This window comes from Drosophila subpulchrella, unplaced genomic scaffold, assembly GCF_014743375.2.
Source record: "Drosophila subpulchrella strain 33 F10 #4 breed RU33 unplaced genomic scaffold, RU_Dsub_v1.1 Primary Assembly Seq354, whole genome shotgun sequence".
NCBI classification, from domain to species: domain Eukaryota; kingdom Metazoa; phylum Arthropoda; class Insecta; order Diptera; family Drosophilidae; genus Drosophila; species Drosophila subpulchrella.
In genome coordinates this window covers 11124564-11137052 of record NW_023665577.1, presented here as the reverse complement: position 1 = coordinate 11137052, position 12489 = coordinate 11124564, and the positions used below count along the sequence as shown (strand labels likewise).

At 42.9% G+C, this 12489-nt stretch overlaps 1 protein-coding gene across 1 annotated transcript; it reads right to left on the bottom strand.

Annotated features, from left to right (window-relative positions):
- Window positions 1–4432: 4432 nt before the first annotated feature.
- Window positions 4433–5453, bottom strand: LOC119560706 (protein atonal). Its single transcript, XM_037874299.1, has one exon. It carries the CDS (start codon window positions 5451–5453, stop codon window positions 4527–4529), a length of 927 nt encoding a protein of 308 aa, XP_037730227.1. The 3' UTR covers window positions 4433–4526.
- Window positions 5454–12489: the final 7036 nt, after the last annotated feature.

Sequence of the window (12489 nt, the reverse complement as noted above, 5' to 3'; positions counted from 1 at the left end):
TATTTGTTTTCAAGTAAGGAATACTATACCTTAAGGATGATCTAAGATAAATGTCTATCTAAATAAACTGCTTGTTGTAGGGCAAAACAAATTCGTATTCTCGTTAAAATCCCTTGATGCTTTTTTGTTTGCTCTGCGCCTCGTCTTGGTAGCATCTTAAGGTTTTTGCCTTGTGTTAATTTGATGCCTCGCCAAAAAATTGTCAAAAAATCCAGAACGACTTTGATTTCTTGATGCACTTTCACTGTCGATCTTCGATCACCGTTGGCTGCAGCGTGAGATACTGAGAACTTTGGCTTTTCGGGATGCCATCCAAATTATGTAGGTATCTGGAATGGGATGCCCACCTACTTGGTGGGTCTGGGATCTGGGCTCTGGGCTCTGGGCTCTGGGGTCTTGGCTCTCGGGTCTTGTCTCTGGAAACCGAAAGTCACTCAAGTGTGCCGTGCCGATCGTCTGTGTGGCTAATTGAGTTACCCAGAGATTTTTGAACCGTTGGCCGTGCGAATTATTTGTCAAATGGTTAACGGTTAAGTTTGTTACTGCTCCCGATGAGGAGGACAAGGACAAGGATGATAATGATGATCAGGATGATCGGGTAATCGGAGCTCTGGGCTCGCCGTTGATTGATGGTAGATGCGTTGCGAATCGTTTGACTAATTGCCGCTCTTGTGGGCCAAAACTTCCCTAAACAAACGGTGTCCTTTAATAGAGTACTTCCCTTCATTTTGGCCAGGTAATCTTTCTCCTTTCTCCTATCCTCGCGGACCTCACACAATGTCCGATAATGGGCTGGGAAAGGATAAGGAAGAACGGGGCGTGGCTGGCGTGATTTGGTGTCGCTAATTACAGACTTTGGCATTTTACGCTGTCCGTTTTATGACTTAATAATTGCATTCATTTGGCCCGGACTTTGAGTATGGCCAAAACCAATCGGATGCCGATGCCCACACACACACTCTCCATCTACGAATACCCAATAATTTCGCTGCACACGCGACTTGGGAGAAAGGTCTGGCATTAATCACCGAATCCTTGGGTTATCTTGGCTGTGCGACCTGAGTTCCTGCAATTTCGCTGGCAAAGGTTGCGCAACAATTAAAGGATCAGCGCAAAATGTTCACACAACAATGCCAAAACAAATCGGCGGAAACGGAAACTGCACTTGAGAATAGGATACAAAGATACAAAGTAATGCTTGTGGTTAGACCCCTCGAAAATGAGGGAAATTGTGCCCAAAAAGGCATGAGAAAATCTTTTCAATTGAAAGAAAAACATTAAAAAAGAAGTAGTGTAATAATTATATCAAAACATACCAAAACCGCAATGGTAAAATGTACAGAGGGTAATTGAATCTTACAGAATATACAATATGGCTTACTAGGGCTACCTGTTACCTTAAAAATAAAATGTATTTTAAAGTTTACAATGCCAATTTTTGATTGGTTTTCAAGTCCTTGAACTTCAGTTAGGACCGCTTTGATCTGCACTTAACGAGTCCATTTCCCAAGGACCACAAAAGAGCCTTAAAGACCAATTCAACTGGCAATCAATGAACTCGAGCCCCAAAAACCGAAGCGATCGGAACCGTACAGCCCATTCAGATCCTGCCCCATGGCGACACTAACAAGAAGTGACAAATTGATGGTGTTAAAGCTCATTAAGTTACTTAACGCAGATGTAGATGCAGATGCAAATGCAGATGCAGCCACTAACTGCTTAAGCTGCGGATACAAAAAACAAGCAACCTCAGAAACCTCAAAATAAAGCTCGCCAATTATCGACATGACAAATTTCGGAGCATTCGTTCTCCCCTGTCTGAAAAAAAAAATACAAGAAAAACCCACAAAATATGCAGCCCCGGAACGGACATCGAATGCATAATAATACGTGTTAATAATGCTCAGGCAAGCTGTCTATAAATTGACAAAGACATGCAAGTTGCTGCCGATGTTGCCGATGTTGCTCCTCCTGTTTTCGATGTTGCTGCTGTGTCGGCGGCATTGCCAAAAGCCAAAAGGCCAAAAGCCGAAAGCTGGAAACCAGAACTCGACTGGGGTCCATTCATGAATTCTAACTAATTGTATTGGCAGGCAGTTGCACTTTTGGAAGCTGGATCTGAATTCGCATCCAAGTCCGAATCTGTGCAGCTGCATGCAGGTGGCATGGTAGCTGCTCCCCGGGAATAACGAGGGATATCCACAGGAAGAGACCCCTGAGATCCCGACTCTCTCACCCTTTTGTTGTTCGGGGTATACGAATTCGAACCCAATCCGATCCGAACAATTTGTGTAATTGACAAATTGACGGCAGCGCTTTGTGCGGAAGCGTTCAAAGCCGTAAATTGTCGCTAACAAGAGCGACACTCCAGGGATATCGGCAGGATATCGCTTTTGTACCTCGTATACACATATAATTGCCTGAATTGCTACAAATAAAAAAAAACTGAGAAAAAGATACTCCCGCACCTACCGCGACCACTAAATTAAGTCATTAACAATTTAACGAAGCCCTGTCGATGCCGCGTAACTAATTATGTGAATTTCCTTTTGATTATGAGTCCCGAAATCCCCGAAAGCTTTTGCGGCGACGCCTGCAAAATGATTTTATAAAACAAACAGAAACAGCCCACGAAATCCGGTCGCTGCCACGCCCCCCGCCTCCGATCCCGATCCAAGCGCTCCAATTCCCATGCGGGAGTCGATCGTCAGCAGTCAACAGGCGCTGTCGCTATCAACAAATTGGCTTCGAATCTTCCGAATGATTGACTGACTGACTGGGCCGGGGATCTGCTCGGCTTTCTGCTGAATGAAATGCTGCACTGCCGAAAATCATCATCAGAACTATCATACTATCCTTAGAATCCAAAAATATATTCCAAGTTTTAAGAGATAAAGCTTTTAATAGGGATTATTGATCAAAAAAGGATCCACTTTTCGTAAACTAACAGTTAAAGGAAATCCTAAGATGTTCCCATTATAGCTTTTTAGAATTTAAAAGAACCACCCATACTTTAGAAAATATTGTTTTTATATTTCTTACCTTATCAAAATATTTTCCAAATTTTACAAATTCCAGCAACTTTCCTATTCAACATTTTCTTTTGGTACTACAATTTTTGTATTTTGGTATAAAACTTAGCTTTTCCTACTTTATTAAAATTATCATATATTTTAAGATATTTTAAGGATTTTAAGATTTTTATAAAATAGTTCATTTAAACAGAAGCATGCTCCAAACTCAAAATAAAAAAGAAATTCCAAACTTCCCAAAAACCACCTGAATATTTTTATGAAACATTTCTTTTCAAGATACTATCTTTTCTCTGAGTGCAAGTTTCGGCTTAAGGTCTTAAGCCGCTGAGGTTATCCGCCAACAACGATCGAGGATCGAACTTCGCCATAAACGATTTGTGAGTGGCGCTTGATTTTCGGGACTCGACTCGGACTTGGACTCGGACGAAAAGTTGAAAAGGTTTTTGGGACAGGGACGGACATTGCATGCGACCTGCGACTGCTGAAAGCAGATCAGCCCAACACTTAACTTAATTTGGCAGCTACACTCCGGCGCGCCGTGCCGTGTAATTATTGGCATTGGCACAATACTGCTCTGGGGATCGCCGGGGATCGTATTTGTTTTGGCCAGCCCGAGGAGCAGGCCCTAATTTTGTCGAACTGTCTACAAATTGATCGCGAAGCGCCAAATCGATCACCTTCCCCCATATAATAAAGTCCAATTCACTGGGCGCGAGACGCTAAACCCTCGAAAAACTGTGTGAGAATTGATGCCCCGCCGATAAGTGTGGATGTGGAGGGTTAAGGGAAGCAGAGCAGCTCAGAGATAAAAAGATTTGGATGGCTTATTTAACAGGCAGTCTTACAGGGGCTTTTTCTTGGACCGAATTATGAAGTGTATATTTTTTATTTCAGGGCTAGAATCAAAGTTAAAGAAAATTAAAGTTTACTTTTAAACTGATTATACAAAAAAATAACCCGAAACTGATTACAGTTGAATATTAAAAATATAGTTTTCCAAATGTTAAATGCATTAAGAAGATTCCAGAGCAAAGATCAAAATATCTATAATATATGAAATACATTTTCACAGAACAGAACAGTGACCACGGCATTATCTAATAAATAAAAATAAATTATGATTCAAATAAAATGCATGTTATATCTTATTTTGATTTTAAAATAAATAATAGTTATTGATTATCTGTCAATTTAAATATAAATTAAACAGGCGATGGATTTTTAACCATGAAAATCATCTCTGCAAATAAAATGCTTTAAGAGTGTCCAAATAAATAAACAGCCAACAAATATATAAGTTTATGAATAGTGCTTTTATTTTGTCTTCCTTAGTCTTAATCATTGTCTTCCATTTAGGCTAATTAACTAAACAATAAACAGCATAATACTTAGTCGGTAATTCACTACTGGGCTCCTGGCTATATATACAGAGTAGGTACAACATTTGGCAAGCTCCAACAATAACTGAGAATGGTTTTTATGGTAGGGATACTAGCGCAACAGATCCCCCAAAGCGGAGATGTAGGTCTGGGCCATTTGGAGGGTCTCGTGCTTGGACAGCTGGCGGTCGTTTCCCAAGCAGGGAAGGTACTGGCGGAGTCGGTCGAAGGCCTGGTTGAGGTTCTGCATCCGGCGACGTTCGCGGGCATTGGCCGCCAGGCGGCGCTTCCTCTTCACCACGGGCGTAATCTGCTTGCCACGCCTCTTCTTTCCCGAGCCTCCCGCAGAGCCCTCCTGATTCTCACCATCGGCCAGATCGAAGGACCCATCGTTGCCCTCAAAGTCCTCGCCGCCACTGAAGAGCATAAGGTCATCATCATCTTCAACGCTGTCGTCGAACAGGGCGGAGTTGTCAAAGTCAAAGTTCTGGAACTCCTCGGTGTAGAGATTGACTTGAGCTGGTTCCTGCGATGAGATCGGTGAGGTGGTGGCAGTCTGATTCTTCTTGGTATAGCTGCGCTTGGGCTTGGGAGCAACTGGAGCTGGCACCGTCTTGCAAGTGCCCACATTGGAGGAGCCCATGACCTCGACGGTCGGTGGAGAAGCCACTGCTGGAGCGGCAGGAGCTACTGGAACCACAGCCTGCTCCATCACCATTCCGTATTGCTGATTCTGGACCATATTGGCCCCATTGTACATGGCATTCAGATCCACATACTCGGGACTCTCGGAACGGTGGCTGGCCGGCGAGGAGGTTATCCAGCCATCGGAACTGGCCTGCTCGAAGCTGATGAACCCATTGGCCGACAGATAGTTGCTGCTGCTGGCCAAGGTGTTGCCATTGAACTGGTAGTGGGTCACCCCGGGATTGTAGGCGGCCATGGGATTGAAGTACGTCTCGGCGGTGGCGGCTGTCTTGAAGCCCTGCAAGTCCTCGGAGGTCTTGTAGTAGTAGCGATAGATCTCACTGGACGACATGTTGCTGCTGTATTCGGCGATGTTGCTAGTTGCTGGTGGTAAAACGATACGAACGCTGCTGTTGCTGGCGGGTTTCTGACTGGTCTCTCGTCCTTTCGGCCCTATTTATACCCGTAAACCCACCACGATGGCTAAAGGGGCCCGAAGGTCTCGAAGGGCAGGTAGGGACCAGGTAAACGAGTTGCCAGTTGAGGGCAGCACGTGCCGCCCGAATGGCATGGCCAATGGCAGTTGGTGGTGAGTTGTGCCCGGCTCTCTTACTCATATTTTACCTTACTTTCAACGGAGCTTAAAATGGCGCTAGAAAACGGACTATCGCGGCATCTAAAGCCGCTAACAAGATGATTATAGGGTGGTCGACAGAACCGGAACAGGATTATGGGCGGAAATGCAAACAGAGCTTGGACAAACAATCGAATCGGGATTAAAGTCGACCGCAAAGTGAGGCGAAATTTGCAAAAATCCCTCAACGATTTGTCAGCACCAAATGGCAGAGCGGTTCTTATGAGTTTATCTAATCTGAATCAATACTACTACCTGACCTGACCTGGCCTGGCCAGGGAAACCCTTACAAATTCACCGCCTTCGGGTCATTCGACATGCTAACCCAAAGTCGGAGGCGGAATATCGCAATGAAAAATCTTGTTTATTACAACTTGGCAAATTCTCAAATTGATACGCTTGTTTCCCGAGACCTTGAAGAGGGTAGATAGCGCCGGTTGTCCAAGGACACGCTTGACTGCCTCCTCGGCTCCGACCTTCAGCCCGGCTAATAAGCGTGGCAGACACTAACTAAGAGTTGGGTTAACATTCTAGCGCCTCGCAATTAAAACGGCCGTGGGTTCGATCATGAGCAGGGAATTTAGTTGTAGATCCCATGATGACACAGCGAAATGAGGCGCCCTCGGATCCCTTGAGAACGCCCCTTGATCCCTAATGATTCGCTGGAAATCATAATGCAATGAATTCACCTAGAATTCACCCAATTGTAGGAGTAACCTGGCGAACCTTTAAAGTTCCGCGGCCACCCAGTCGCATAACTAGTAGCACGCCCCAAAGGATCTGATCTTTTTCGTTTTTTTTTGCCGGGCAATAAAAACGCTGTCAATTAGATAAAAATGTCACACAACAAACCGCACCAGGAACGGCACCACGAATTTATTGGACGCACACAGGTAAGTTTGACCTTTCGTCCACCCCTGAGAGACCTCGAGTGTCCTGCGCGTCCCTCGATGTCCTGTGCAATTTACGAGCCACTTGCCGCAACCGACAGTTGTTACACCTGCAATCCTATGGATCGTATCGGGAATGTATGCATCGTATATGCCACATCCATCGGATTGCATCTCCGCTGTAAAGTTTGCGCTTATCGGAATTAGCCGATGTCAAGGCATCCGCTGCATATCGATTTGGAAATTTACATTTTCATTGCTGCATTGCTGTGGTGCACGTGCCGCCAGTTGAGGCAAGAGGGCAAAAAGGGCTAAGTTCCTTTTTTCCCTGACGATTCCAGTCAGCATCGGGCGCCTTGCGTGCCTGTCAGTTATCGAGTAGCTGATCGATGTGAAGGAGTGCAGACCCACATACCTCCTGAACCAGTACCGCCAGCTCCATCATTGGAGCATCATTACGCTGGTAACGGGCCATTTCTTTCATGTCAATATGCATAAAAGCAACTTGTGCATCGATGGGAATGCAACTGATGTGGAGCAGCTTCCAGAAAGCGCATGACAATAGCAATTGAATGGCTCACATGCCTTACAGATGGAACGGCAAACACTCTTACATCAGAAATACTATGTACTTATAAATTTACTTTTAATTATTCATATAAATAGAATCATTAAACTTTGTTCCAGACTATTTTATTTAATATATTTTTAATTTTTATTAGTTTTATATTTGAGTTGTTATCTTACAATTAATATTATGATTCCAGTCTACCATCATATCGTTGTACCCAAAATAAGTGCAGAATATATATATATAGAATAAGACTAATGGGTTTTATTAAAATACCCATTAGTCTTATCTAAAACCTGTACCACACCTATTAAAAAAAGGTTTATTATTTAAGATTTTTCAGGATCATGATATATGTATTTCATCACTGGGGCCGGCAGTTCACGTAGTGACGAAGCGCACCAGGAGAGTGTGGGAAGGCGACTACTATATACTCGTATAGACGCAGAATAACAAATCTGCAGTGATGGTCCAATAATAACGAGTAATACACCTATCGAAAGGTATCGCTAAAACTAAAAAGATTGCATACCAAGACTTTAATGAGAATGACGAATGAGACAAACTTAGAAAGTGTATTTATTAAATAGATCGTGTAACACATTTTCGTCACGAAAGTTAATATTAGAACTTTTGTATGTTGAAGGTGCGATCGTCACTAGCTTTTTAGATAGTTAAGAGATGTTTTTATATGTACCATATATAAGTTTAAATTTATCAGGATTGAAAATACTTTGTGTAGCCTCACTACCTTCCTATACCCTTTCCCAAGGACTTTCTTTGGCTTGTGGAAGTGTAGGCGCAGAAGATGCCAATAAGAGGAAAGTAGGCGCACGTCAACGACTCCCATTAGCAAGTCGCTCTGGGCCGTGAAAGTGTTGTCCAGACCCAATCCGAGTCCCGACGTAAACCTCTTCGGCCCAGTTATTTTTTTGGCTGAAATTGAAAAATTTGTATGTTACTTATTTTATTAGCATTTAACACTCTGTCCCATTTTACAGACGAGAGCGAAAGGAGCAGGAGTCTGGACATGCAATCGCCCTGGCATGCCATCTCCTCCTCCATGTCCATGCCCATGTCCAGTTCCTCGCAACTGGTAGTTCCCATTCCCATTCCCAGAACCCCAGATACCGAGATCCCTCCACGTGGGTGGCCTGGCCCCAAATTACGAGGCCTGGCCTCGTGTGTGGCATTTTGGCAATTGTCAAATTGAAAATTCATTAAAGGCAAATTAAATATGCAAATGCTGAAGGCCCAGAAGTTGAGGAGGAAAGCGCCATCATTGTTGGCCGCTATTTGACTTGGCTCTGCAAATATTGACCTGCAATTGGGGAGGTGGAAAAAATGGAAAATATCATATGTACATATGCTCCTCGACGGCGATAAAAAGTCAAGTGGAAATCAAAGCAAATACGGCTGGGAGGGCTTCGAATCGAGGCAAACACTGGATGGGATTGAATTGGATCTGGACTCTGGACGCTGGACACTGGGAGCCGCTCAAAATTGCTTAAACAAATATCGCATAAATTGCAAATTGTTCGGCGTAGAGTAGCCGGCAAATTGGTTCGGGCATGGGTTAATTCCCATGAAAATTAAAACTAGATTATACACACGTCCACCGATGGATGGATGGATGGATGAGTCCTTTTCCTCATTCTCGGGGTTGAGTCCTTGCAGCGCCCACTGTGTCATTGTTTGGGCACGCCCTCACCTCCTGTTGAGCCGGCTCTTTGTCATAGATTGCCTACTGATGGTTATCATCCGTTGAGGGCTGCTCCTTATATGCGGCATATCTGCCTGGATTGGATCGGAATCGGACCATGTCAGAGCAGTTTTTGTCGCCGACTTTGATGCGGCAATTTGAACTCGGTTGTGTTGTTTTGCCAACATTGCTGGCGATCAGTATCTCAGGTGATCTTTCGCAACTGACTGGCGCCAGAGATGATCCTTTATCCCCTATCGAAACAAGACAAATTCGCTACACATATTTTATAATAAGATAAATTTAGGCCGATTTATCATGTCCGTATAGGTGCCAAGTATGCGTATATTTAAGGCTTAACGAATTGGGAGTTTGAGAAGGAGAAGCTTATTTTCTGTTTTTGAAATTTATGTTGATCTTGAGGTGCAATTTGTATATTATTAATCTTAGTTATTAATAGCTGTCATTAACCAACATTTTAAATGTATATTACATTATATACAATTTCAGTGTATGGGAAGGATGTTATTTATATAAAAAAAATATTAACCAAATATATATAAATCATTATCAAGTTACGGTATTGCAAAAATAAACAAATTTGAAAAAATTGTATAATACTGTTCCCAAAAATTGTACTAATGTTGTTTTATTTAAATCCTTTAATACTTTCAAGCCCGCTTGTTATTATAACCCATTAAGAATTTTATTAAACTAATGTAACACAGACAAATTGATCTCTAATTAGGTCATGTGCTGAAAGGCGATTTCTTAGCCAGCAACCAGATTCGATTTTATTAGTACGGAAGGAACCCCAAACCATCGTTGGCATTAATGTGGCTATCAAACATTAATTTCATGGTGCATATTGCATCCTCATTTGGTTGGCCTACCCTCGTTTCCGAGTCGGAAGTTGGCATCATAACCGATCGACAAATTGTGATTGCTATTGTTATGAGCGTGGAGCGGGTCCCAGTCCCACGAAACCCTATCCCAGATCTGAGCCAAGTGATCAATTCAAATTTGAAACACTGCTCGCTGAAACAAAGAAAACAGATGAAAACTACGCAATCACTTGAGAAAAATCAAAAAGGCTCTGAAGGACCTCGGCTGAGCTGCTCTTGGCTCCTTGGCTGGCTGGTTTCTCGAGCTCTTGGCCATGCTCGTAACCATAACAGGTGGCACGGAAGCCGCACAAAATAAAAATGATTAAAGCAATAAAAAAGAAACGAAAACGAAACTCACACACAAAAGACGGTGAAAAGGCCGCGCAGCAGCAATAACAACCATTTTTAATAAGATTTTGAAAATTTTGAAACAACATTGAAGAGTCCTAGGAGAGATGCTGCTCCCTCCTGTTGCTCAACCACTTCCGATTTCGATCCTGATCCTTTGGGCGTCTCCCAACAGCGGGTCAAGTGTGAGAACATTTTGCGGAAGGAAGTGGCTGGGATGAAAAATGATTGAGAAAGCGATGGCGAAGGGTTCAAGACGACTAGACCTGGTACACCACGTGATCAAGATTCACTTTCGGGTGACTCACTCCCATGATTGCACAGAGAACTAAGCTATGCACTCTGAAAAAAAGGTATACAAACTTTTAATAGAAGGATGAACTAATGGCAAAAACTATAATATAATATAATATCAAAGCCGTTCATCTCATATATGTATGTACATATAACCCAAGTGATCGCAATAATATATTTCAAAACGGTAATGACTGTTTTATTTTGTGTTATATTTGTTTTCTTTCTCTTGACCTCAATCTTGGGATCTACCAAACATTTTCATGCCGTTTTCTCGATCTCATTTTTAACTAAAAGTACATTTTTGAATCTTGGTGTGGAATATTAGAGTTGAAATCCTACATAACTTAACTAGCGGATAAAAAATCAGTCCTAAGTCGGTTGTTCTAAAAACGAACACCCCGTGTTTTCTTCCGATTTAAGAAAGATATTTCGTTAAATAGAATATTTTTTCTGTGTGAAATAGCTGAAGCTCTGAATCACTCCGAAATTACCTAGGAATTCTCGGATCTCGTAGCGTAATTGAGCATCTAATTTGCGGCGGCAGGCGGCAAAGCAGCAATTGCAGGAACCCCTCGGCATTCGGGTCACGATCCCGCTCTAGATGCACTCCATGAATGGAGGAGGCCACAATGGAAGGGCCGTCTGGAAAGTGTTTCCCTGAAAACGCAAGGAGCACCTCGGCATGGAGAATCCACAGCCCATTCAGGCCCATTCAGACCTCTTGGCCACTCGAGCGCGAAACAATTAACAAGTTCTCGTAGCAATACACAACAATTGCCATATTGTTGCACTTAAGATTTGTTTGCCGCGAAAAAGGAGAGAGTGCCAGCGGAGGGCCCAGCGAATTCCATTGAATTCAACCCCGGAATGGAGGCCAGAGGCCAGAGGGACGCCTCTGACCTCCGGGTGGAGTTGGGGTATAGCCATACCAGGATCTCAGCCACTCGCCGATCGCTGAAAGAAAACGAAAATTTATAATAATGAGTGCCAGTGGCGGGTGGGGGAATATAAAATGTAAACTAAAGATACTATTTATATGCATTATTTCGGCTGAAAAGGAAGTACCAAATTACATTTAATTAGGCGAAACAGCGAAATTCGCGTACCGTACGCGAATCGCAGATATAAATGGAGTGGGATCAGGAGCAGGAGCAGGAGTGGATGTGGATGTGGATGGCCAGTCAGAAGTCAGACCGATTACCACCGAAATCCGAATCGAGTCCCTGGAGCCCTCGAAACTGGCGACTGCCTTTGGGTGAAATTCGCACGTTTAACCTTTAGGCAAACAAAATTAACAGAACAGCAAAGAACAGCAAGAGTGCACTGAAAGAAAAGGGATTAGGCGTGAAAATCATATTCATAAAATGATCTTTGAAAATATAATGTAAATAAAGTTTTTAAGATATATTATGAATAATAATATGAAAAACTATTTATTTTATACTTTAGAAAATTGAAAATGTCCTGGAATAATAATTCTTTATGAATATATATATATCAGTTCTAATCCTCACCTTTTCTCCATTGCTTTGTATTGTTATTTCAAATTCTTGAGGATATTTTTTTGAGTGCCCCGGCAACAGCGATCAGCAATCGAAAACTGCGAACCTGTTGAACCCAAATGCAATTTTCATATCACTTTGATTGCTGCCCGGGATGACACGCGTGCGCCGGCTAGAGAGATGAGATAAGCTGCCGATGATCAGGGCCCGCGAGTCTGGATGAAGATGAGCCGAAATTAGGGTAACAACCGAGGTTCTGCGAGCCCAAAAAAAGCGAAACTTTCAAACGGTTTCAAGGATTTCGGCCCTTGTCTTCTGTTTTTTACTTATTTCTCTTCATTTTACTTAATTCTGCGGAGGTCAGTTTATGATAATTCCCATTTCCCATAGGTGCCATTGCCACTTTTGGCACCTTAGCTCACCGTCGCCTGTCTGGTGTAAAACTGAAAACACTTGGGCCGCAGTCAAGTAGCCGGTACAAAAGAAATCGAAATTAAACACAAACAAATCCCAGAACGGTCAGTGTGAGAAATGACTTTCTAGGAAGGATCCTCCAG

Coding starts and splice junctions, on each gene's coding strand:
- LOC119560706 (XM_037874299.1), bottom strand. CDS start 5,453: ATGTCGTCCAGTGAGATCTATCGCTACTACTACAAGACCTCCGAGGAC.